A 27,547-nucleotide genomic window follows, 5' to 3' on the forward strand; every position below is an offset into this window, starting at 1 on the left:
GAGTGACTCACTGGGGTGATAATAGTAGCTGGAATGAAGTAGGTAGAGGTGAGAAGCAGGAGGATCCTGGATACATTTCAAAGATAGTGCCAACAGGAGAAAAAAAAGAGCCAACAGGATTTGCTGATGTAACCTTAGAGAAGGAAATCAAGCATGTTTATTTATAAGCTAAGTACGTTCTGTCCCGTTTAAGTATTTACCTTGTTTATATACATTATCTTGTTTAAATATCCCCAAACCCCCTAGGAAGTAGGTCATATGATCATAATTTTTTATAATTATGGTGAAAGTGAGGCTCAGGGTTAAGTGACTTGCCCAAGTTCATTTAGTTTATAAACAGCAGAACTAGAATCCAATGTGAATCTGTCTGGTTCAAAAACCCAGTCTTTGTTCTAGTGCCAGAAAGGCTTTCGCTTTTCTTTCCAAGATGAAATCCAACATATACCCCACAGCCCAGGTTCAAAGAGCAGGCAAGAGGAGACATAAAATGCAACCATATAATAATTTAATGGTATAATACTTGCATGTCTTACTATTTTCTCATTCTTCTTCCTGGGCCGAAAACACAATGCTACATTCATTTAAAAAAAAAAACAAAAAACTTTAAGTTGTGGGAATTATAGATTCATGAGAAATTGCTAAAAATAGTACAGAGAAGGCCTGCATACACTTCATCCAGATTCCCTCACTGGTTACAACTTATCCAACTATATACAGTCATTATCAAACCCAGGAAATTGACGTTGACACAATATGATTAAGATTTCACCAGTATTTAAATGCACTTGGGTGTGTGAGAGTGTATACTAGATAAATTTAAATTTAAAAACAGAGTAAGTACTTGCTAAATGAAGACATAATTCTTATACAAACAAAAGATTAATTAAACGGAGTGTATCCTAGTTCCCGCGATAACAAGGATGTATAAACAGGACGACGTGAAGAGAAGGAGGCAGGGAAGTGGGTCCTGGAAAGATAGACAGAAGATATATTTGGAGAACCTTCTGTGGCATACTGAGGAGCTCAGATTTTACCTTCCTCAATCAAAAGTATCTTAGAAGGCTCTTGAGCAGGGCGATAACATAACCAGGTTTGAATTTTCAAAGATGACCTTGACAGTAACATGAACTGAAGATTGGATGAAGGTTAACACGTGGGAGCTCAAGGGCGATCAACACCAACGGCAGACAAAGGAACATCTAGAAGTAGAGAGGAAGGAAGAGATTTAACAAATATTCTCCAAGGCCGAATGGACAGATTGGGGAATGAGTGACTATAGCAATGAGAAGTGGGAAGAATCAAAGAACACTGGGGGAAGGCAGGAAAAGTTGAGGCATCATGAACATCTGGAAGACAGGACCGGCAGAGTGATGAGGGGAATGGGCATTTGAGCGGAATGGGTCTGAATTCAAGTTCTGAAGCCATCTTTTCCAGCCTGAGTGGTCTTAGGCAAGTTAAGGAACACCCCCAACCTCTATTTCTTCACATATAAAAGAGGATACTAGTAGCACATAGAATTATTGTGAGGGTGATATGTACTAATTCGTGAAAAGTACGTACTTGCATAGGGGCTGGTTCTGCTTGGGACTTATTAGCTCTAGAGCAGCAAAAAAAGAAAAAAAGTACAGATTTGAGTCAAGAAATGAGATAACAAATTCTATTTCACATGAACTGAATTTGTGGTACTAATGGGAAGTAGTAAGATAGCCAGGGGAGGTTTGGAGACATAACAAAAGCATTGCAGAACAAGAAAGGACCTAAAGATATTGCTTTGGAAGCCAACAGAAGAAGTTGTTGTAGAGGTCTCTGGAGTAAAGGGGTTTATTTACAGAAAATGTGAATGAGCAGAAAGGGGAGTTTAAGAAACTGAGGAGGATAAACAGAAGGTCCAGTCATAATTTCCCTTAACTATAATGAGTATCCTGGGCCAACATTACGCCAACCAACCCATGTACTTTTAAAAGATTTTATTTATTTGAGAGAGAGAGAGCACCAGCAAGGGAAGGAGCAGAGAGAGGGGAAGACTTCTACTGAGCAGGGAACTCCACATGAGGGTCAGTTTCAGGACCCCAAGCTTTTGACCGGAGCTGAAGGCAGACGCTTAACTGCCTGAGCCATCTAGGTGTCCCCCAGCCACTCCATATTATGTACATCCCCTCTCTCCAGTGTCTGTGAAGGAGTATTACTCGTGTGCGCATGCGCATGTGTTAAGAACGTTCAACCTAAGACCTACCCTCTTAGCAAACTTTTGGCCACAACACAGCATTGTTAGCTATAGCCTCTGTGCTGTGCATTAGATTAGTAGGATTTAACTATCTTGCACAGATGAAACTTGGACTGATGAAATCACGTAGTATTTCTCCTCCTGTGTCTGAACTATTTCATTTAGCATAATGTCCTTTAGGCCCATCCATGTTGATGAGGATCTGAAGAAAATGGAAACCTTGTGCACTGTTGGTGGGAATGTAAATTGGTCCAGCCACTATGTAAAGGTTTCACAGAAGAAAGAAATTAAAAATAGAACTACCATATGATCCAGGAATCCCACTTCTAGGCATGTACTCAGAGGATTTGAAATCAAAAGCTCAAAGAGATATTATCCTCACTCCCAGGTTCATTGCAGCATTATTTACAGGAGCCAAGATAGAGAAACATCCCAAGTGCCCATCAGTGATGAACGAAGAAAGAAAATATGGTATATACATATCAAGGAGTGTTAATCAGCATTATTAAAAAGGAAATCCTGTCATTTGTAACAACATAGAAAGAATATTATCCTTATCTCTCTTATAGAGAGGGAAGCCAAGGCAGATTAGATACTTGCCCTGAGGCCACAAAACCAGTAAGTAGCATAGCCCGAATTCCAGCCCAAGAGTCTTGAACATATGCTCACTACACTATACCCAGAAAAGGTTCTCTGGGGAAGATTTCTCAGGCAGGAAACCAGAAGAGCGTGTCATAGAAGAGGAGAATATAAATAAGTGGCTAATGTATACAGCTTAATATAGAAGTCAATTCAAGTGTCCTGTAGCCTTGCAAAGTTTTCTCATAAATAAGTTACATGAGAAATCTTAATCAGAAGGCAACATAGAGGTCATTTTACCTCCTCCTGGCGTCCCTGGTAGATGGGCACAAATGTCTACAGTAATCAGGAGCACTAGTTACCTTTTAATTGAGATATAATTCAATATCATGATATCTATCATTTTAATGTGTACAATTCAGTGATTCTTAAAAACATATTCACATGGTAGTTTGTGCAACTTTGATCACTTTTTAAAAAATTTATATTAATTCCAGTATGGTTAACCTAAAGTGTTAAATTAGTTTCAGGTGTAGAATACAGTGATCCAACAATTCTCTTCATTACTCAGCGCTCATCATGATAAGTGTACTCTTACGCCCTTCCTCTATTTCATCCATCCCCACCACTTCCCCTCTGATCACTATCTGTTTATTCTCTACAGTCAAGAGTCTGTTTCTGGGCTTGTCTCTTCTTCTGTGTTGCTCATTTGTTTTGTTTCTTAAAATACATATATGAGTAGATACATATATGGTATTTGTCCTTCTCTGATCTCACTTTGCTTTATACCCTCTAGATCCAACCATGTTGTTGCAAATGGCAAGATTTCATTCTTTTTTGATGGCTGAGTAATAGCCCATTGTGTGTGTGTGTGTGTGTGTGTGTGTGTGTGTGTGTATCACATCTTCTTTATCCATTTATGCCTTGATGTACACTTAGGCTGCTTCCATAACTTGGCTATTGTAAATAATGCTGCAGTAAACACAGAGGTCCACGTGTCTTTTTGAAATTAATGTTTTTGTATTGTTTGGGTAAATACCCAGTGAAGTAATCATAGGGTGGTTCTATTTTTAATTTTTTGAGGAACCTCCATACTATCTCCCACAGTGACTGTTCCAGGCCACTATGACCCTTTTCTAATTCTGGAACATTTTCAAATGCAAAGAGAAACCCCACACTCATGACCAGTCATTCCCTATTCCCGATCCTTCCTTCCCACCTCAAACTCCTGTCAACCATTAGTCTGCTTGCTGTCTCCATGGATTTGCCTATCTTGGACTGCCATGAATTTTTTAAGGCTGAGTCTTCTTCTCACCGGCAATGCTGTTGTAGCAGTGGCTTGCTTGTGTTCACCCATCAGGTGCTTTTTGGAAGTTTCCATCCCTTGGTTCTAGGCTGCCTTTCCTGGATACATGCGGCAAGTCTCTTCTCAGTTCTACAGCAACATTTCCACAAGTGTGGGCTGGGGTGGCCGACCCCTCCAGGACATAGAAGTCATGAACACCAGGGCACCTGGGTGACTCAGTTGGTTAAGCATCTGCCTTTGCCTAGGGTCATGATCTCAGGGTCATGGGATCAAGCCCCATGTAAGGCTCCTTGCTCAGCAGAGAGTCTGTTTCTCCCTCTTCCTCTGCTCCTCCCCACCCCTGCTCATGCTCTCTCTCTCAAAATGAATAATAAATCTTAAAGAAAAAAAAAAAAAACAGTCATGAACACCATTTCTCCCAGTGACAGAAAAGCTGTAGTCCCTTTTCCAATTCTCTCAGCCCTTCCGACATAACCAAGGAGAAAGGCTCAGTTTAGAATCTTGGTACTTGAAGGCTCAGAGTCTTGCTAGTCTTTTGTTTTCACCAAGTTCTTTTAACAAAGAAGCTTTTTGGTATTTAGGGCAAATTAAATAAAGTCTCATTTTCATTGTACTCAGTTTTACATTTACTTTCTCTTTGTGGCATTTAAGTGATTGACATAAAGTTTCCTTCAAAGTAAAAGATTTAATGAAACAACTTAAAGAAAATATTAAAGATGGCTAAGAGTAGGCAGTCTCTGGGATACAGCAAAAATCAGGAAAATGGGGGTTGGTTGTTAGAAGTCTGGGACTCGGTGTTCTAAAGGCAATGTTACACGTATTCAGAAATTAACATCTAGTCTTCCCATAGTTTCCTCCTGGAAACATGTCCAAACAATTGTAAAGCAATTGGACCGCACGAGTGCTATACGAGTATGAGATATCTTGCTAAAATTCCCATGGTTTCCAAATATCTTCTAAATATAACAAATCAAACCACCCCCACTCCAAAATCAGTAATTAGGCAAACCGGGTGCGCGCAGGACTTTGAAATCCCTCATCTCTGCTGTCAACTGTAATCAAATCTTCCCCAGACTTCTTGTTTTCCGGATTTACCCAAGGCCCCGTGACTTTTATCAGCAATTTATTTTTCTCTGGAAATGTTGCCTCGTTAGAAGACTCAAGAAGAATTCAAAATTAAATTGTTCTGCTGTTTTCTCTCTGGGCAAGGGATGCAATCAAAACTTACTTCCCCTGACTTTCTCGTGCCTCATTTTTCAGACTAAAAAGGAATTTTCTTGGTTGCCTATTTTATCCTTAGCTCACCCCTTCTGCAGCTGTGTCTAGACACCTTCCTCATCAGCTGCAATCATTTTTTAGCCATGGCATTTTGCAGCTCCCCAGACCCCGAGACTGCAGTTCGGGAGACGTTCCCAGGGCCTGTGAGTCATAGTGAAAGAAGATAAAACATTCCTGCAGGGAGGACTGGTCAGGACTGCCCACTTCACTTCTGCCCGTCCAAGGAAAGAAAGGCAGGACAACCTCAAACAAGGCTTCCCAGCTTGAGGTCTGTGGTTTTCTCCAGAGCCAATGCCTCTCCTATAAATATCTTTGATGGCAGCCTCTGTATATGGCTTTGTGTTTCCCTCCATAGCAAACAATAATGCCCATTTTATATGCAAGGATATGGAAATACACTTAGAAGAAGCAGACTGTTTTTAAAATGGAAGTAAGCTAGATTGAATTTAAATACATCAGGAGAAACAGATTAGAATTAATATCTTCAAATGTAATACAACAGAGCTGTTTGTGGAAATGTTATCTGCATTAGGATCCTCTCATTTATTATCAAGGTTGGAGACAAAAATTAAATGTTACTTAGGGAAAGTGTACATTGGGGACAAACCATGTCTTCCCACAGATGAAAATTCTTTGATCATTCTTTAATGTTAAGATTTATTTTTTTTGCAATTTCCTTCTTTAATGCCATCTCTTCTAGAAAATTCTGTGTAAGATTCCAGTACTCTACAGGGATGCAGCTCCCAGGGCAAAGCTCTGAGTTCAACCAGGCAGCCGAGCTTGGAGACATTTTCACTGCTCTCACAGGTCTCCCATCCACAGCTCTGCAGATTTTAGTGAAGCGTCACCCTTCAAGAAATAATCAGCCATGAGAGTTCTTAGTTCTTTCTCACTTCCATGTAAATTTGACCAGATAGGCTTCTCTCTCTCTCTCTCTCTCTCTCTCTCTCTCTGACAGCTTTATTGAGATATAACTGATTTACAAAGAACTGTACATATTTAATGTGTAAATATAATGAGTTTGAACAGGTGCAAACACCTGTGGCACCATCACCACAATCAAGGCATAGGAATATCCAAGCACTCCAGAGTTTCCCTGTGTCCCTGTATGCATATGTGTGTGTGTGTGTGTGGGAGGGGGGTGTTTGTAGTAACAACAATCAACACCAGATCCATTCTCCTTACAAATGTTGCAGAGCACAATGCTGTTGTTACGTATAGCTACTATGTTACTTAGTGGATATCTAGAACCTATTCATCAAGTGTAACTGAAACTTCATACCCATTGAACAGTAATCCCCCATTCGGTGCCTCCAGCCTCTGGAAACCACCACTTTGTTCTCTGCCTCTGTGACTGAGGATTTTAGGTACCTCCTGTAAGTGGACCTGTGCAGTATTTGTCCTTCTATGACTGGCTTATTTCACTTAGCACAATGTCCTCCAGGTTCATCCATGACGTTGCAAATGGCAGGATTTTCTTTATTCCTTCATCTATAGATGAATGCTTGGGTTATTCTGGGAGCGTGGCCATTGTGAATGGTGCTGCAATGCACGTGGTCCAGGACCTCCTGGGCCGCATGGTCATTACTGGATGATCCCTGTGTTTTACTTTCTGCTGTTTCCTTTCTCTATGGCAACCAGCAGGGATGCTTCTGCAGACTGCTTTTTATCAAGCGGCTGCAGGGTGTGGGTGGGATGGTGGGAGGGAGACTGCAAGGTTGGCAGAAATTCCTGGGTCCAAAAGCACCAGCTCATTTGCTCAGTATCCAGGCTGAGTGGGAGGGGAGTGCCACATACAGAGTCAGCCCACCAGCCTGGGCTAGGAGGCCACTCTCCCTGCTTAAAGCCTCACATTCAAATCAGCTTTAGCCTCCACAAAGCTGAGCAGTGACCCCCCACCCCCGTCTCTATGGCTGCTGTGACGCTGTTACAGCGGCCCAAGTTGTTAGAATGGCTTCACAGGTCTCATCCTCCCTGCCCCCTTACCTGAACTCTCTATGTATTAGCATACCTTACTGAGTGCTAACAACATGCTCCACATCATTGCCGGGGTCTGGGGCTGGGGCAGGCGAAGTGGCCTTTTTCTCATGGTGGTTTTAGTCTTGTAAGGGAAGTAGGTATTAAACAAAAACCACACAAATTATGTATTATATAGTATGTGTTTATATAATAATTATGACATCATAAATTATGATTTGCCCTATGAAGGCAGAATGCAGGGTGTTTTGACAAGAGTAAGGGCAATCAGGAAGATATAGAAAATGTAGGAAAATACAGATGTTCTCTGCTTGTAAGCGCTTACCAGAGCTGCTGAAAGAGCACTAATGATCAAGATTCATTCTACACTTGGGTCTGCTCTCTCTGACAGGGTTTCACAACCTCAGCAGTGCTGACACTTGGGACTGGATGATCCTTCACTGTGAGGCCTGCCCTGTGCCTTATAGGATGCTAACCACATCCCTGGGCTCTAGTCACTGGATGACAGTAGCAACTCCCTCCCCTGCCCCCCCTACCCCCCCTCCCCCAAATCTGTGACGGCCAAAAAGGTCTTCAGACGTTGTCAGATGTCCCTGGGGGCAAAAATCTCCTCCAGTTAAGGAGCACCATTATATGAAGACCTCATGTATTTGGGGGGGGGGGGTCCACAATCTCTCCCAGCTCCTGGAATGGGGATGGGAGTCTCTTATTGCTGAGTGAGCACTTCAACACAGAGCAGTCCTCACGTTACACTCATGTTCCAAATTCCCTGGGAATATATCTTAGCAACAGAGTGTGACCCATGAGGCCCTTCGTGATCGGATCCCTGCTTAGCAGTCCGGCCAAGATCATCTCCTAAGAGTCCCCACACTCACTTGCTGTCCTGTCTAAGCTCATAGGAGCACTCGCTATTCAGGGAACACCCTCCCCCATGTTCTCTCACAGGTTAATGTCTTTTCATTTCCTCTTCTTCTTTCCCTTTCCCCTTGCTCCTTCCCCTACTCCCTTCCTGTTTATTCTGTCTGTCCTCCCCTCTTCCTGCTGTCTCCCTGGAAGAACTGCTACTCATCCACTTTTCATGTAAGCACCATCTCATCTGTGAAGCATGCCTGGATTCCCCCGATGGACTCAGACACTGCTTCCTAGACTCTCCCTGGATGCCTTCTGCTGCCCTTCATGGTAGCAATGACCCCACAGCATCTTCATTGTTGGTGTGTATACCTGTCCCTCTCCAAACCACAGCCTCCTTGAATGAAAAAAAAAAAAAGTTAAGATCTTTATTATATTTTATCCAGCATCTCAAGGTATTTTACAGAGGGAGAATGCCCTTCACAGCTATTCTCTTTCTCCTCAACCAGAACATGAGGTGCATGAGGACAGAGACATCGTCTTCACCATTGTATCCTTGCAGCTGGGTCAGTTCCTCATATAGAATCACATCCAGTAAATGTTTGCTGAACGAATGAATAAGAAATTGAAGGAGTTGGCTCTGCTATCGTTTGGTGCCATAAAGATGAGAGACTGGGGTGCCTGGGTGGGTCAGTCCATTGATTATTAGACTCTTGATTTCAACTCAGGTCATGATCTCAGGGTCCAGAGATCAAGCCCTGAGTCATGCTCCTTGCTCAGCAGGGAGTCTGCTTGAAATTCTCCCTCTCTCCCTCTCCCTCTACCCCTGATGAGTATATGAGAGAGGCTCATGGCTCATGAGCCTCTCTCATATACTCATCACACATCTCTCAAATCCATCTGTACAACTCCCACCGCACTCAGGGATTAAGGGTGAGATATTCTATAAACAAGTCTTCTTCTGTACATGAGTCTTAGGCTACTAGCTCATGATTTCTTGCAAGGCCACCTGGATATTACCATATACTAAAACCACATGATACTTTATCTACCTGAAAATGCCACAGAAGTGTGAATGTCCCGTGACACCCTCACTCAGAGCCACTCCAGCTCTCCACTGCTTGCAGCACAAATTCCAGACTCCTCTACCAGGAAGTCAGTGCCTTGTGTGACCCGCCCTCACTCTTGCTTTCCAGCCTTATGTCCCAGTGGGTCCCTTTGCTCTAATCGTATTGGAATGGTCCTCCTTCACGAGGCTTTCATGCTTCTGGCCTTTGCTGTCTCTGCACTGAAGAGCCGTTTCCTTTGGGGCCTTCAAACATGAGGACAAATTGAAATGCCACCCCAGTCAGAGACTCATCCCCCATCAGACTCCCAAAGCATTGATATGGGGATGACCATTCGCTACTGTACCTGTAGAGTCACTGACCACATAGCAGCACTGCACACTGAGCCCTTCTTCTTTTCCAGGAGGGGATTCTGACTGTTCCCTGACTGATGCCTGGGAGTCGGAACAGCCGAATGTAGCCCCCTCCTCTAGCCATGCCATGTCTCAGATTCCACGACAAAACTCCCACGATGGGGCTCTTCAGTCTCATGTGATGGCTTCTGAACATTTCCCAGGGAACATTTTGGATCGTGCAAGTGAGTTTTGTTTTTTTTTTTTTTTAAATCTATACCACACCCAAAGAATTTCTCCTTTCAGGGCCAGAGAATGAGTTAGAGATGACTAAGGTGCACTTAGGAACGGGATCTGCCTGTGGGCGCAGGGGAGGACCGAGGCACTGCAGCTGCAGGTGACACACGCACAGAGGAGGTCCCTGCTTTCATGGTGTCATCTTAGAGGCACCAGAAGAACTGGATTTGCAGCGTTTTATTTCTTCTCTTAAAAATCCTGAAGACATTTGGCAAAATGTGAAGCTTTGCTGAAGCTGGGTGATGCGTACACAGGTGTCTGTGACTTTATGTTTCATACTTAGCTGTATCTGTGACATATTCTATAAGAAGAAAAAGAAAGGAAGGAAGACAGAAGCACCCTTTAGTGCAATGCCTCCGGCAAGGAAAAGTCAAAAGATATAAAGGTATTGGTATTTCCTGTCAGGAGTAAATCTGAAATAAATTCAACAAGCATGTTCTTCAACCTCCAGTTTGCCAACATCAGATTAATCATGTCTGCGTACAGCGCAGCATCAAGGCTCCGTCCCTCAGTTTGCCAAGGTTTAAAGCCCAGCCCCCACTTGTTAGCTGTAACTCAGAAGCAGTTCCCCGAACTCTCTAAAACAGCATTTTCCTCTGTACATGGAGATATCATAGTTCCTACCTTGTCACGACTAAAATAATTCATGGAAAGCACTTAGCATCACGTGTCCTGTATCCTAAGTACTCAAAATGTATGTGAGATTATGATTACATAAGACTGAAGTTGAACAGAAAAAAAAAAATCTCTTTATTTGTCTTCACAAAACCATGAATATGTATCTCACTGACCATTCCATTTTGTTCCCAGGTCAGCTGCTAGGTGAGTGTTCAAGGTTTTTGTGGTTCCCTTCCAGGTGCTTGGATGACAGAGAGAGCAACTTTCATTGTTTAGACGGTTTCCAGATGGTCCACAGTCCCCTCCTCCAGAGGTCTCACCTTGTTTTCTGGGGGGTGGGGGGACGGTTAAGTGACCCTTCTTGGCACTCATCTAGTTTTCAAGAGTTCCTTCTCTCATGCCCATTTCCTACACTGCTCTTGCATATGTACTACGCTTGTATATTTACTTTTGCGTCTTGTCCACCAGGCTGTGAGCTACTTGAGGATGGACAGTATGTCTCAGTCATCTGGATACCAACCGGCCCACATAGCCCCTGGTACAGAGCAGGTGCTCCAAAACTGGTGGACTAACTAAGTGTGCTATCTCCATTTCATAGATAGGGATACTCACGTTTAGACAGGTCAAGTAAGGCTTTGTACATGTGCTTTGCTGTGTCATGTCCAGAATGTGTCTCCAGATTGCTGTACCTGGAAGGCCCCTACCCCTTCCAGGCCCAGATTTAGGAACACCTCTGTGGGCCCTTGTCTGCCCCCTTCTGGCTGGTGGAGGTAACACTTCCCTCCCATTCTCTAGCCCTCTGAACTTACTCTATTGAAAACATTTTCCTCCTCTTCTCCCACTATGAAGTCCCTGGGCAGACAAGGTCTCGATCCAATTCTATTTGCTTTCCTTCACATGTAGGTTGTGAGTATGCAGTCCAGGTGATCTTCTACCCACTAAGGATAGAGGCATGCCTGACATCATCTCTGTCCGTCAGGATGTTTTGAGTTGCAGTGGGTGGAAACCCAACTCAAGTTGGATTAATCAATAATGGAATTTATTGGTTCATTAATGAAAATTCTGGGCATAGATTTCAGATTACTGTCAGTCTCTACTCCTGTTGTTTCTTGTCTTCTATGTCAGCTTTACTCTTTAAAAAGTCTATTACTGGGGCGCCTGGGTGGCTCAGTTGGTTAAGCGACCGCTTCGGCTCAGGTCATGATCCTGGAGTCCTAGGATTGAGTCCCACATCAGGCTCCCTGCTTGACAGGGAGTCTGCTTCTCCTGCTGACCTCTCTCCTCTCATGCTCTGTCTCTCATTCTCTCTCTCTCTCTCAAATAAACAAATAAAATCTTTTTTAAAAGGCTATTATTACTCTATGATGCTTCTTGATGGCATTGCGCCTGCAACTTCCCAGATTCCAGTCTAGCGGAAAGAGATCATAGCCTTCTTGAGTTATAATAAGAGGCCCAGTTTCACTGGTTCTGGAAGGGTCCTCTACATGGCACAACGAATCACTTTGTCGATAGGTCTGTGAAGCTCCAGATGGCTGGAAGTGGATTGAATGCTGGGAGGGAACTCAGTCTCCAAGTGAACCACGCACTAAGAGCAGGGAGAGGTGGCTCCCCATGGGCACCACCCCCTGCCACCAAAGAATAGCAGTTAGATACTTACTATTCTCAGTGACTTTGCAAGCTAGTGGGGAAATCTAGAGAAAGCAATTCTAATTCAGTATGTTAAGGTTGCTGATGCAAATGCATGAGGGATAATGGGGGTATAGAAAAGGAGTAGCTGAGAGCCATAGAGGAATTGAAGGAATCAAGGAGGGCTTCCTGAAGGAAGTGACGGTTGAATTAAGCCAAACTAGATACTAAGTAAATGGCTACTGATACAATGAACTAGTGAATACCTTGTATCAAATCACATAATTGTATCTTTGTAGAATTTGAATTTAAACCAGTCTCTGCTCACTGTTCAAGTCTAATGATTTTAGTGGTTTGTCAAGCTGGACTTGTTTCTGTAAAGAAATGTTTTCCAAATTCCATATCAAATCAGAGTCAGCTAAGAATACAAACACACTTTAGAAGAATGGTTAAGTGTTCAGCTGAACCCACAATAACTTATTGAATTCACAGTATACATGAAATACCGTACATTCGCAGTGACATCATTCACAACTGCTATATTTTGCACTGCCAATCTGCAGTACGCCACCCACATTATGGACTAAGTAGGTTTTGTTAGCTGACTCAATCTTCATTCATAGCAGAAATAGCAGAAATAAATACATTCACAGCATAGAGTCATTCCAAGTTTTAAACAACTGTTGCAAAATTAAGCTTTTGAAGCATTTGGCAGAAATTAAGCTGAGGTCTCTTTATCCTTTCCTTTAGATCTTTATGTGATTCTTCTTAAGCCAGCTCTGATTTCTTTTAGATCACTTGAGTAATATTCAGGTTCATGATTGGTTTAACTTCAATGATTATAATTCCTGGGGGATTTCCTGTCATTTCCAATGTGGCTCTATAGCACTGAAATATTTTATTCATAGCAGAGTTTTTCAAGGACTAATAGTTCTTAATATATATTCTCTCTTTTTTGCCCTCTAGAGACTTGCAGTATGCAAAGTTGCAATTCTCTTTCCCTGCCCCATTTCAGGCAAAACATTGTGTTCTGGCTAGACATGGTTTTTAAACCTTGGCTCTGACACCTCAGAGCTGTGTCACCTTGGGGAGATTTCATCATCTCTCAGTCTTGGTCTTCTCACGTAAGAGCAATGACAGTGGTTCCTACTTTACAGTTTGTTGTGTTGATTCAAGGAGGTATGAAAACGCTTTGTGAATTATAAGGCAGTCTATAAATTTTAGGCTTGATTGTCATCATCATCAGAATTAGATTTCTGACATTAGCTTATATTCCACAAAATGTTTCCCCAGTAAAAATTTTATAGTAAAAGGTAAGCCCCAAACTGTTTGCGTAGCATAATCATTTCTTAAATACAGAAAAAATTTATTCTTTGCTAAAATTATCTAACGAATGAATCTGTGTGACATTGATAATTTTATCTTGCTACTTATGGCAAATTGCTTGAGCTGACATACATTTGAAAATGTGTTTTGTGGGGGTTTTTTGGAGTATAAAAAAGAAATTTTATTGTAATTTTGTTGTTCTAAGATTGTCAGCAATCGTTTCTAATTCATTTATTTTTATTTTTTCTATTAGAAGCCAGTCTGTGGCAAGAGGTCTCCTTTCCAGCAATTCTGCTGGCTGTGTGCTTCATCATCTGTGCATGTGCAAGGTAATTCAGATTTTATTTTCATGCAGCAGTGTTTCATAATTAATAAAGCTGTAATTGATTGATAATTTCCTCACCCGATTCCACAATGCATTTTCAGTAGCTCCGTGGTTAAGATTGGTTCATTTGCCTGTGCCCCTTAAGTGACTCTTTTTCTATCACTTCCCCCATCTCATTATCTCACAGAGTGTACAAAAGCCAGTGGATCTTGCTAGGAATTTGGATTTTATTATGTATGATCTTTCGTTTAAATCCTAGTAACTCTCTGCTACAGTTAAAACCCGAGTAACCCCACTTGGAGTTCAAAAGCATTTGAAGTCCCAGTAAGGTCATGTGAAGTCCCTGCTGGGACTCCATGTTTCTTATTACATTGTTATATCCTCACATAAATTCTCTGTTCCAGGGAAGCCCACTCAGAATCTCCGATCTCATAATGCTCTTGCCTGATTATAGGCACATTTTTGTTCTACCCTCTGTCCAGCATGCCATTCTTGTTCTTTTCTTGCCCAAGTCTCTCGGGCAGTGGTCAAGTCCCTTCTATGCTAAGTGCACTCATGCTTCAGGGCCTTTGCACTTGCTATTTATTCTGCCCAGTACAGCCTTCTCTAGAAAGCCCCATAACATGTGTCCTTACTTCTTTCTGGAATCTGTTCAAATGTCACATCATCAGAGAGACCTTCTCTGACAACCCTGTATAAATAGCATACCACTCTCTACCACACATGCCTCACTTTACTTTTCTTAGAGCACTTATCACCATGTGACCTATTATATGTTCACCTGTTTAAATGTTAATGACCTATCTATCCCTGAAGGAATGTGAGCTCCATGAGAGTGGAGACATTGTGTGTCTCCTTCTGTATCCCCAGTGCCAGGGGCTCATCGGTGTTTGATGAATCAATGAAACAGGGGTAAATGGTCTAGACCTGGGGTCTTTGGGTGTTTGCACTCTGGTAAGCAAGTGTTGCTTGCTCTCAAGTCCCACCTCTTGAGGGTCAAATACCTCACGAAGAGTTGTGTTTTTAAATACAAAGTCCTGGATCCCAGCCCTTGAGATACTAATTCAGATCTAGTGAAAATCTGTATTTTAAAACAAGCGTCCCAGATAATTAAGAGGTTTAAGTAGTATTAAATATTTTTAGATTACAATGGGACCAAAAGAACAAAAATTGTGGGAGGTCTTGTGGTTAAAAATAAGTTTGCAAAATTCTGCATTGTGTATCCCAAGTCAGAGAATCATATGTGCATTAGCATAATATAGACCCAGTGAAATAACATAGGGAAGAAACATGATTAGCTTTATTTAACTTAATGTTAAGATGTTATCTATGAATGTTTCCCAACCTTAGTTGATCATGGAAACTTTTATTTTATTTCATGGAACTACTAATGAAATGTTCCTCTTAGGTTAATTCCTCTAGATATGAACCTCCCCAACACCCCCCTCCCCCGCCAGTTAATAAGAGGCTTAACTCACCATCCATTGAGTGGGAGCTGCATTTAGAAACTTGCCTGCAAAAATGCAGAGCATGGAAAGGGGGAAAAAAGGAAATTTACAGCCAAGAAACCTGTCAAATATGACTTCAGATGCTCAGATGGTCAAGGTGAACATCAACAGAGATAAGCTATACTGATAACATGTACCCTTGATATGATGTGATGAGAATGGCACTTTGTCTCTGTGGTCTTCCAGACCTCAGTCTAATCAGAGAATAACTTCAATTGAGAACATTCTACATATTATCTGACCAGGACTCCTCAAAACTGCCAAGGTCATCAAAACCAAGGAGAGTCTGAGAAGTTGTCACAGCCCAGAGGAACATAAGGAGACATGACTGAATGTCATGAGGCATCCTGGATGGCTTCATGGAATGTGGATAAATTAGGGAAAAACTGTAAAGTCCAAAAGTCGTGTGGAGTTGAATGTGAAGTACCAATATTGGTTCTTTCTTTATGACAGTATGCCATAGTAGTATAAGATACTGATCGCTGGGAAAGCTCAGTGAGGGGTAAATGAAAACTCTCTGTGCTATTTTTGCAACTTCTCTGTATATCTAAAGTTATTCAAAAAATTTAAAAAGATTATTTAAGTAAGAGATTGGTTAAAAGAAAAATTATTGATATGTGTGACAGCATGGATAAATCTCAGACAAAAGAGTGTATGATTGCAGATACATGTAAAATTCAAGAAAAGGCAAAATGAATCCATTATTACAACTATAAGAAAGTAGTCAATGGGGTGCCTGTGTGGCTTAGTCAGTTAAGCATCTGATTCTTGATTTAGCTCAGGTCGTGATCTTGGGGTTGTGAATTGAGCCCCATGTGGGGCTCTGCACTAGGCATGAAGCCTACTTAAGATTCTGTCTCTCCATCTTCCTCTGTCCCTCCTAACCTTCTCTCCTTCTCTTAAAAAAAAAAAAAAAGTGGTTAACTCTGGGGAAAAGAGTAGGCAAAGGAAATGTTAGAGGCTGCTGGAAATATTCCATATCTTCATCTGGGTAGGGAATACAGGAGTTCAGGACTAAAAAAAAGAAAGAAAGAAAGAAAGAAAGAAAACCAAGATGTGCACTTTAAATGCTTTATTGTACATTGGTTAAGTTTCAATTAAATAACTTCAATGCATACAAAGAGAGGTCTAAAAGGGTATTCATCAACATTTATTAATGGCTGCTTTAGGCCAGTGGAGTTTTTGGTGATTTTTTCCTTTCCCTTCCATATTTATTTATAATTTCTTTCAGTGATTCATTTTTTGAAAATAAAAACAATAAAGAAATGATTCTTTTAAAGAGATCCACCCTGTGGACACCTAGGTGGCTCAGTTGCTTAAGTGTCTGCCTTTGGCTCAGGTCATGATCCCAGGGTTCTAGAATTGGGCCCCCATGTCAGGCTCCCTGCTCACTGCCTGCCACCCCTCCTGCCACTCCCCATGCTTGTGGATGCCTTCTCAATCTCTCTGACAAATAAATAAATTAAATCTTCCAAAAAAAATTTCACCCTGTGAAACAATACCCATCAGATCGGTAAAAACCCAAAACTTTAACAATGAATCTCAGAACACTGAAAAAATAAAATTTAATTAAAAAAAAAAAACCACAAAATTTTAACATACTTTTTGGGCAAGGTTGTAAAGCAGTTGGCCTATGGATTTTCTCCTTTGTTTCTTCTAAATAGTTGATACTTTTGTGGTTACATTTCGGACTACGGCTCATTTTGAGTTACATAGTTAAATTTTGTGTTGAGGTGTGATGTGTATGTGGACGTTCATCTTTTGCATGTGGATATACAATTGTTCCAACACCATTGCTGAGAAGGCTATCCTTCTCCACCAAACTGCTTTTTCTCCTCTGATAAGACTCAGTTAACTGTATCCATATGGGTTCACTTCTGGTCTCTCCATTCTCTGCCATTGACCTCCATGTCTATCCTTCGCTAATGCCACAATACTGTTATTACTGTAGTCATTGTAATTCTTAAAGTAAATCATAAGCCTTTAGTCTACAAGAACATTGCATGTGTTGGAAAGGCATAATCAGTTTGCTAAACTTGAGAAATCCTGTTGTTTCAGATGGTTTCTGGAAGGAATACTAGTCAGTGTCTTCACATGTTCACTGGTGGTGATTATTGCCTGTAAGTAGCCATTTCTCAAATTATTCCCCTGATCCTTGTATTTTATTCCAATTTGGGTCATATAAAAATAATTCTTAACTATTTTCTCTTTCTTGTCCAAGATACTGTCAAGCCATTATTTCTTGGCCTTGCCAGCTATGTCAAAACCACCACCTATGCTCAGTAAGTATTGACTTATCACCGTCTGGTCAGAGATGACTAGAATCTGCTCTCTGAGAATGCTTCTTGCTGAGTAATAGATAACAATGACTACACACACGGAAAGGTCCTGATCATTTGTCCTTAAGAATACTTCCTGTTCATGCTGAAATCTAATGGCATTATCATCCTGTCTCTTAAATTCTTACAAATTCCTCAAAATAGACAATTAAGCTTTAAGGAGGTAGGACTTAATAAATAACATGAACTTAGAAATTTTTAGTAATTTCAAAGTGCTTTTATAGATGCATAGCACTGTCCTTTATAAATACCTCTTACTGAGAGGACTTTATCTTATAGTTTCCCAAATAACTGGCAAACTGCCCATGAAGTGGTCTCAGTTACAAAGTGTGGTTTCTCTGCCATCTCTCACTCACGTAATGATCCCCCTGTGTGCTAACTGCCGTGGCTCATCATATTTCAAAGGGTTACTGGGGTCTGGGTGAGATGCTCACAGAATTTCAAACAGTCTGCAAAACACCATCCCATTAAAGATGGATTGTGCTAATTACCTTCTCTTCAATATGGCTGACAGAGGCCAGCTCCCGTAGACTGGAGACGGATGGATGTCTATAATTCAAATTAGTTTACTGGCCTTTGCTCTTGACACAATGTTGCCCTATGTATGAAATCATCGTGTTAATTCTGAAATCACAATGGGACTTAATGAAGATTTATTTTGTTTAGGACTCTAGCCAGTATTGATTTCCTGACACTCTGACTGATGTTTCCCTTCGTTTCCTGGCAATACAGGGTTTCTAGGGGGCAGGCATTGATATAGCTAAGATTTGTTTAACCTCATAGTTAGGAAAGTGGGTCCTGGGACCACCCAAGAAATTCTTATTCATTAGCCCTTGTATATTAACGACATAAATTCCTCTAAGATACTCACTCCTTCCCTCCAGCTACGGGTCGCTCTCTAGGTCTGCAGAAACTTAGGAGTGAACTTCACTCGGCATTAACGACAAATTTGCATGCACACTCAACTTTCTGGGCTGAGATGTCACACCATTCAGGACTGGACTAACCAACAATGTCTAAACGACAGGTATTCACACAAAGAGCCATTTTGTACCTCCACTTTCAGAAGTAAAAACATTGTCGTTGCTTGTCAGATGGTGTGACTTGTTCAAATCCCTTCTCTTTGGGTTTTAAGGTGAACTTGTACAATTAATCACAAAGATAGGTATCATCTGGTTAAGAATTCTGTAATGAGAGCAGAGTTTCTCAATGCATGGCATGGGGACATCTGCTCTAGAACCAACTGGAGAGCTTCTATCCTGATTCCAGCTCTTCTGAATCCAAGAATTTCCAAGGGGCCTTCTTTTTTAACAACCTCTCTAGGTAATTCTTTGCACATTAACTGTGTGAACCTTGGAAAAATGGTTTTTAAAATCTTTACCCCTTGATTTCTAAAGTGACATCACTTAGCCTCCTAAATCTTTGTTGAGAACTTATGATGCATTCTGTGCTGTGCTGAATGTCCAGTGGCACTCAGGAGAAAAGTGTGGAGTCTTTCCTAACTGTCAGACACGGCCTCTAGGTGCCAAGGTTGCTATGCCAAGGCCTTGAGATTTCAGAGTCTAAAGAGACATGTAAAGGGCAAGGTGAAGTCACATTTAATATGGTTAGTGCAAGTACAGAATTAGCACAGAGGCTGGGGGAACATCAGGAGAGTAGTTTTGCCAATCTGGGAGGGATGGTGGTATGGAGGAAGGGGAGGCTTCTTGGAATGCCAAAGTCTGACCTGTAGGGCATAGTGTCACCTGTTGCTTTCAGAGCACTTGCCCCTGTTTTGAGCTCCTTGTTTGTTCTCTCCTAAAAGAAATTAGATCAGGATGATGATGATATTTCTATCCTACATACACTCATCTACAGCCTCAGTAAGATCCCTCCTTTGGTTATTTGTGTCTGTACTTACCTTGTTCTTCTCTTGTTCCCTCTCTATTTTTGTCCCATTTGCTGCCCTCTCCCCAGCCTCTTGTACACACACTGTTGCATTTAAGACCTATGAAAACAAGGACTATTGATTTTATTCTTGTATGCATCTCAGTGTCTTGAGAATAGTAGATATACCATGAATATTCATCAATTTGTATGTATTTGCTGCATCATTTCTTCAAATACTTCCTTTGCAACCAAGAGCTCTGTGTCTGTATATTAAACATCTTGTAACCCTCTCCCTCACACATGAACATATCCAGAAGCTAATAAACCCAAGACTTGGTTATTAAAATCGAGAGGTAAGGATGACTCATAAGGCTCCTCTAGCAATCAAGGATGAAAATCTAAGGGGGTGGAGTGCAAGCACTTTATTCAGCTCCACAAACATTAGTGGTGCAGCCATCCCACGCCTGTTCTGCACTGTGCGTAGTAGATTAGATTAGGGCTCTATTCTTCCACACTTCGTACTTCTCAAGTCCATCTCCTTTCATCCCATAACGCGATTTTCATTCAACCACTTTATTTGTTCAATTTAAAGTCTGTGAGTCTGCAGACTATCTATATGGCTCATCATTGGCCCAAGTGTCCCTTTCAAAGGAAGGTCATCACAGGTATCCCTTGTTACCAATGATGTGTTGGCATCGGCAGGGTGCCTTTTGCACATTTATGACGTCATAGTAAGGTGATGGGTAACATCTGTTCCCTCCACTCTTACATGTCGGAATGTGTGTTTCTACAGTTGGTAAATGAATGAATAAACTTTAGCGAGTAGAAATATTAGGAAAACCCTGTAAGGATTTCTGTTCTAGAGGAAGCGATGCAGATGGAGAAAGAAAACAATATGAAAGGGTGGTTAACTAAGTACCAAGCTGGGATAAAAATAAGTTACTCCAAGTTGAGGCTCCACTCTTCCTAGTTATGATTACTTAAGCTAGTGTGTGTGTGTGTGTGTGTGTGTGCACGCGTGTGCACCCATGCACAAAGTGATTGCAGTAGTTATCACATTTCCTGTCTATGTGGATGAATCATGCATTTCTTTTCTCTCTTCTCTGATCTAGGTTTGCCAAAATTTGACAACCACTTAGGAATGTCTCTGATGAATGCCTTCAATCTGAATATCCAGAGATTGTCTGATTTGCAGTCTGCTTGGAATCAACTGTTTTATTGGAAGAGAATGAGGAGCTGGATAATTGAGAAAAAAAAACATTTTAATTTGGTTATGTGTTTTTTTTAAAAAATCTCATTTTTGTCCTCATCATTGTAATATGCTCATGAAAATAATATTAATTTGTCTTTCCTTTGCAACACTAGCAGTTGAAAAGGAACAGACTAGGAACTGTGATAGAGAAACAACCACCTGGGTAGATATTCCTCTCTTATTCCCTGAGGCATGGTTTTCAAACATTCATTTCCATTTAGAGAATTCTATGAGGCGCTTGTAACAATGCAGCTTCTTGGGCCTGCCTGCAAACACCTCTTCCTTGCTGAACTGCTTTAATTGAATAATGTAAGCAAGTCTCTATCATCAATACCAACTTGAAAATAAATAAATCGCAGTTTGAGCATAAAATACAATGTAGAAAAAAAATCATCATTCTTCCCGAAGAGTGGCTGGGTGGGGATCAGTGTCAGCAGATGCAGGTTAATGGAAAATGGGCAGGAAAGAGGTTTTCTTTGGGAAAGCACATTCCTCTTTTTAGCCACTTTCTTACAAAGTTTTCAGCCTTCTTAGAGCTCATGATTACCTTTCACTTAAGAGCAATTAAAATGAAGATATAAGAGAAAAAAATCGTTAAGGGAAAAAAAAAAGGCAAAACATCAGAGTGCCTTGAAATGCATAAAAATGAAATGCATAAAAAATGCAGTCGCCCAGCCAGCTGAAGGGATATAGAAGTATAGAAGATGCTCCCTATCATCGCTCTTGCTTGAAATATGTTCTTGAGGCAAAAGTAGCCTGCAATTCAAAGTTGTTCTGTATGATATTCTCCAGCTCGACACCTGTGTGGAGAAAATTGTCTTTGCTTAAAATGGTAATATCAAAATGTCACTCTTTATATTATTTGTATTTAGTGAATTTGATTTCTAAAAAGTACTGTACTGGTAAATAAATGAGGTCATCAGCAAAGTATATCTATGTGTCTATCTATCTATCTATCTATCTATCATAAAGAGCAGTCATGGCTGCAATTCATTCATTGGACACTGTATTCGTTTGCTATAGCTGCCATAACAAATGACCACAAACGGGTGGCTTTAAACGACACGAATGTATTGTCTCCTGTCTCTGGAGTGTATAATCAAGGTGTTGGCAGCACTGTTTTCCTTCGGAGGGGTTCAGGAAAGCATCTCTTTCCTTGCCCGTTTTGGCTTCTGTTGGCAAGGTGGCTCCTTCCTCCAGCTTCCAGGCACACAGCTTGCTTCCAGCATCATATCACCTTCTCCTCTTCTGCAGTGAAATCTCCCTTCACCTCTCTCCCAAAGGACACATGTATTCGTCTATAATTATGATTTATCCCGGAACACCAAAGACTGTGTGTAGAGTAGGGCAGACAGGAAGAGTAGGGAGGACTGAAGGGTCAACTACCCTTATCACCAGAAATGACTGGAGGATTACGAGAGGGTTAATTAATATTCTGGGAAAAGCGCATCAGAGTATCCCAGAGGAATTTGTGGCAATGGCCAAGAGATACAAAGCAAATAAAATGAAAAAAAAAGAAAAAAGAAAAAAATTAGAGAAAACCCGAGAAATCGTATCATTAATGTCTACATTAAAAAGTGATAATGGAGGGCGCCTGGGTGGCTCAGTGGGTTAAAGCCTCTGCCTTCAGCTCACGTCATGATCCCGGGGTCCTGGGATTGAGCCCCATATCGGGCTCTCTGCTCAGCAGGGAGCCTGCTTCCTCCTCTATCTCTCTGCCTGCCTCTCTGCCTGCTTGTGATCTGTCAAATAAATAAATAAAATATTTTTTTTAAAAAGTGATAACAGGTTAATTATAGGAAATTTCAAGATTTTTTGAGAGATACATTATTTAGGATACATGGAAGTATTGGAAACATGCTGGAAAGATGAAGAGACTTGATTGATTCTTAAAATAATAGTGATCAAAAATGTACAATTCAATACTTTATGCTTTCTTTAATAAAAGTCAAAAGTATTTTAAAAAATAAAGAACACGGGTATTTACATTTAAGTTCCACTCTAATCATCCAGGGCAATCTTCCCATCCCCAAAGCCTTAACATAATCCTGGCTGCAAATCCCTCTTGCTCTAGAAGGTAATATTCACATATTCCAGTGATTAGAACCTAGATGTCTTCAGGGACCATTAGTTAGCCTGCCATCATCTTCAGCTTGGAATAGATTTGCACAATGATTTAGTAGATCTGGGAGGTGTCCTATACATTTGTCTTTTTAACAAGTAAGCAAACTTATCAGAAGGTGGTCTCAAACCACGTTCATGGCACGCTTTGAAGAGGGATTTAATTGGAAGCTAATTGCATAGAGAGCCTTTCATTTTGATGTTCTATCAGGAGAGCACGCCTTGAGAACTGCTTATGTTTCCTATGACCCTGTGTTGTGCACACGTTTATACAGGGTCACTGAATTTTCATGATTTCCAAGTCAGATTCAGACGTAAAAATAATTAGGGTGCCTGGGTGGCTCAGTCAGTTAAGTGTTTGCCTTTGGCTCAGGTCATGATCTTGGGAACCTGGGAGCCGGGCTGTGTCTGGCTCTCTGCTTAGCAGGGAATCTGCTTGTCCTCCTTTTGACCCTCCCCAACCCCCATCCGGCTTATGTTCTTTTTCTCACTCTCTCTTTCTCAAATAGATAGTAAAAAAAGAAAATCTTTTCTTAAAAAAGAAATTTAAAAAATAGTTTATAATTATGTTATATTTTATTGTGCCCAAGACCTTTCCTTTCCAATCATATAAGCTTTTTATCACTGCTGTAACAAATTGTCACAGACTTGACGATTTAAAATGAAATAAATTTATTATCTTATAGTTCTGAAGGTCCAATGCCCCAAAATGAGTTGCAGGAGTCTACAATCAAGATGTCAGCTGGCCGTGTTCCTTCTGGAGGTTCCAGAGAAATCCCATTTCCTTGCTCTCCCAAATTCTGGGGGTTGCCTTCCTTTCTTGGCCCTCAGGCCCTTGCTCCTCCTTCAAAGCACATCCTTCCGCTTCTGCTGTCAATGACTTTGGGCTTCCCTGCCTCTTTTTTAGGAGGATTTTTGTGATCATATTAAGCCCACCCAGGTAATCCAGGATAATCTCTCCATTTTAAGATCCTTAATTTAGTCACATCTGTAAAGTCCCTCCGCCATGAAGGTAACATTAACAGGTTTAAAGTACAGTTGCTACTGAATGCATATCACGTCTGCATTACAAAGTCAAAAAATCCTAAGACAAACCATTGTAAGTCAGGGCCCGTCTGTATATATATCAATAGATATCTCGATCTACATCTAGATCCTTCTAAATCTACATCTCTCTCCCTCTTTCTATCAATCATACCTCCTTGGTTCTATCTATGTATCTATCTATCTGTCATATGTCCTATGGTTTAATAACAGGAATTAAAACCACCATTTTATAGCTAAGCTTAGAGAGGTTTGATAACTTTCCCAAGCACAAAGAGGGCGAAGTAAGAGGTGTAGGTATTACACCCAAGTCTGTGTGACCCCTCAGTCCTTGCTTTTCCCACTATTGATTACTCCTGGAAAGATGACAAGGAAGGACATGGGACCTTGAAGATCAAATATTGCCCCAGGCGCTCTCTCCAGAAATACTAACTCCAGGGAATCTTTCCATGAGGCAAGAGGTTAAATGAAAAGAGCCAAACTGTGACCTTTACCTTCTTTCTTGTACCTCAAGATTCTCAAACCTAGTTTGTCCAAGATTTCACATGAACGCTATGCCACGAGAGAGAAATTGCCCAGCACCATCTGGTCTACTTGAAGACCTCTGCTTGTAAAAGCTTCTACAGCTCTACCCAGCTCAGGGAAAGACCTGCTCTTCTAATGGAGCATCTACTGTGTTCTAGATGTTGTATCTGCCTTATCTGTAATTCCCCACACGGTCCTGCCAAGGATTACTTCATATTATAGTTGCTGTAGCAGGCAAACCCATGTAGTGCCTGATGTGGACCAGGCAGGTCTCCATTATCTTTTTACTATGCCCTTGGCCTCGAAGCTTGCCCATTTAAGTGCCTTGGGCTGTGGGGTGACGTGTCCCTTCCCTTACATGCCACAAGTAAGTGTTAAAGTTGCACAACTATGGGGGAAAGGCCAGGAAATGGAGAGGAGCATGTGGATGTTTGGTGGGCTCTAGCCAACTCTGACACACATGTTAAAGATGAGGAATGGTGGATCTCAGAATGCATGCTTCATCCTGTTGCACAACTCATAACTGGCGAAGCCCAGATTCTACTCAGGTCATTAAAACTCCAGTGCCATTTCCCCTCAGTGCTTCCCCAAGTAAAACCTACTGTAGTCACTTGAAAATAACTCAGATGCAAAATGATCTGCCTGTGCCGCAGGGGATGCCAACCAACCCCCCATCCTCCCCAAAAGGAATCCCACTATTGCTCATGCAACACAGCAGAGCAGACACCTGCTAACTTGGCATACTTTGCATCAATGCCACATTTCCCTACCAGGCCCTGATGAAGGTCTGGTCGTGTATTTTTAAAAAAATCTATCCCGCTGTGATGGCTGTATCCCCTCCATCTGTCCCATGCTGGGTGAAATGGGCTACAGCTGCAAGCTACACCTGCCACGGAGCCAGACAGGGCACCTAGGGGGTGGGCAGCAATTTAGCAGGTGGATACTAAAAGCTGGCAACCACTTTGCAAAAATTTCCTTATCCTTTTGTAGCCTTAAAAGAAAGAAAAACAAAGAAAATGAAATGCAGGAGTGGGGGTGGGGGCAGAGGGGACAAAGGCTGGTGCCTTGGGACTTTTATTTTCAATGCAAAATGTCCTTTTGCGATTGCATTGCGGGGAGAGAAGGTGACACATCCTCCACCCCAACCCAAACTGAGATGGCATACTTTTGTGTGGGTGAAACTCAAGTTGATTCTGCACGGGAGCTGCTGTGGGCAAGGGGAGCAGCTGCACTGCTTCTTCTCCCCTTTCTCCTTCTCCTTTTCAGTGGAAGGACAAATCAAGTACCATATCCTAGAGCCTTCTGCTTTCCCATCTCCCTGGTTTCTTTGTCCACAGAATCACATCCCTTGAATGCTAAGTAGCACTAGTACAACGTGATACTTGGGCTGGAGGCTGACCAGGGCTGGGGCTGGGCTCCGTTGTGTCACTTTGGACAAGGTATTTCATCTTTCTAAGCCTTAATTTTCCCACCCATAAAATGGGATAACATTATTACCGATTCACAGTATTTTTATGAGTATTTTGAGTCCACATGCAGACAAAGTACGTAAGCTTAACGCAGTGCTAGACATATAGGAAGTTCTTCCCAAGTGGAGCTACCAATATTACTATTACTAGTAATAACAGTAGTAGTGGTGAAAGTCATTTTTCTGATTTCGGGGACCGCATGAATTTTTCAGCGACGAGGTGAGGCAGTAGAATGAAGAAACAAGCCCTGGTCTGAGGCTGGGCCAAGGCTGAGCCAGTCTAGCTGAATAAATACTCCTTCCAATGTTTAACGCCAGGCAGAGTAGTGGAAAGACAACATGAGTTTTGGAGTCAGACAGAGAGTGACTTGGCTGCCTGCCAGTTATAGCCTTGTGATACTGGGCCTGTCCCTCAGCCTCTCCGAAGCTCATCTGTACAACAGACCTGAGTCTATGTCTTGTGGTTCTCTCTGAAGTGGAGGGGACCATCACTTTAGGGTCATGGAGAAGACCAAGGAAGAGAAAGTGAGCTTCAATACTGGCATGAGAAAGGCGTCACTGTCATGAAATGACTAGTTTGATTTTTCTTTATTTCGAAAGTGACTCACCGTCATTTTGTTTAAACAAAAAGGACAACATTCAAATAAACAAGAGAGAAAGTTACCCATAATCCCTGAACTCAGAGATAGCCACTGCCAACATCTTGGTGTTTATCCAAGAAAACTGTCTTGGTTGCAAGGTTGATGAGATATGAAAACAAGCCACCCAGTGAGAAGGACTTTGGGCATGGAAACAGCCACCATCTGGGGTCAAACACGCAGCCATTGTCCTGTTGGAAGCAGAGGGCTCTGGCAGATGACAGGCCTAGCCCCCTGCTATGATTTAGTGAAAGGGCAGCCATCAGCTGTCACCCTGTAGGGAAGTCACCTCACTCCATATCCCCCAGTGTGGAGTTCAAGACGGCCATTCAAAAGTTAGTTTTAAAGACGCTTTATCAAAAAGGAAGCAGGACATAAACTAAAATCTAGTACATCTACTATATCCTCCTTTTCCCCTCCGCTCACTCTCTCTCTCCCTCCCTTCTCCCCTCCCTTTTTTTCCTCCCTTTCTTTCTTTCTCTCTCTCTCCTTCCCCTCCTTCCTTCCTTCCTTCCTTCCTTCCCTCCTTTTTTTTCCCCCTAACTTTCAGCCTCTGTGCTAGTTCTGAGCTCTGTGCAGCTCAGGGCTTATGGTCTAATGAGTGATGTAGGCAAAGAGGCGGTGATACCAGTGTGATGAGCAGTAAGACAGAGGTGACTCCATGTAGCCACAGAGACCTAAGGAGGACGTTGCGTTCCCACCTCTGCCTGGATTACAGAGAGACAGACAGAAAACCTTCCCTGGTGTCCTCTGTACTGCATTACACAGCATTCTGCCCACTGGCAGAGGGCTGGTGAGCATCTTTCCTCAGGACTACAGCTCCAGGAGTGCAGAGACCACTTCCATCCCCAGTGTCTAGGTGGTGCCAGCTGGGAGATGCTCCCCAAACATTGACCAGACAGATGCTTTTGAAAGAATGTATAAGTTTGAAAGAATGTAGCAGGTGTTTGTGGTGACATCTATTGTCTTATTCTGCCTT

The 27,547-nt window shown here is 41.8% G+C and overlaps 1 protein-coding gene across 4 annotated transcripts in view; it reads left to right on the forward strand.

Annotated features, from left to right (window-relative positions):
* TMEM71 (transmembrane protein 71) overlaps positions 1-21,701 on the forward strand; it is a 31,119-nt gene extending 9,418 nt beyond the window's left edge. Inside the window, exons 6-11 of one of the 4 annotated variants that reach the window (XR_013966741.1) lie at positions 9,684-9,857; positions 13,733-13,808; positions 17,371-17,432; positions 17,534-17,594; positions 18,536-18,678; positions 20,633-21,696. Coding sequence is in view for 3 of the 4 variants with exons in the window: in XM_080802147.1 (XP_080658273.1) it covers positions 9,684-9,857; positions 13,733-13,808; positions 17,371-17,432; positions 17,534-17,594; positions 20,633-20,648 (389 nt within the window). In the remaining variant the exon portion in view is untranslated. Of the gene's footprint in view, positions 1-9,683; positions 9,858-13,732; positions 13,809-15,557; positions 16,328-17,370; positions 17,433-17,533; positions 17,595-18,535; positions 18,679-20,632 lie in introns of those variants that run through there. The other 3 variants (XM_080802147.1, XM_080802149.1, XM_080802148.1) reach the window with 3 other exon arrangements.
* The last annotated feature ends 5,846 nt before the right edge of the window (positions 21,702-27,547 follow it).

This window comes from Martes martes (assembly GCF_963455335.1).
Source record: "Martes martes genome assembly, chromosome: 4".
NCBI lineage: Eukaryota > Metazoa > Chordata > Mammalia > Carnivora > Mustelidae > Martes > Martes martes.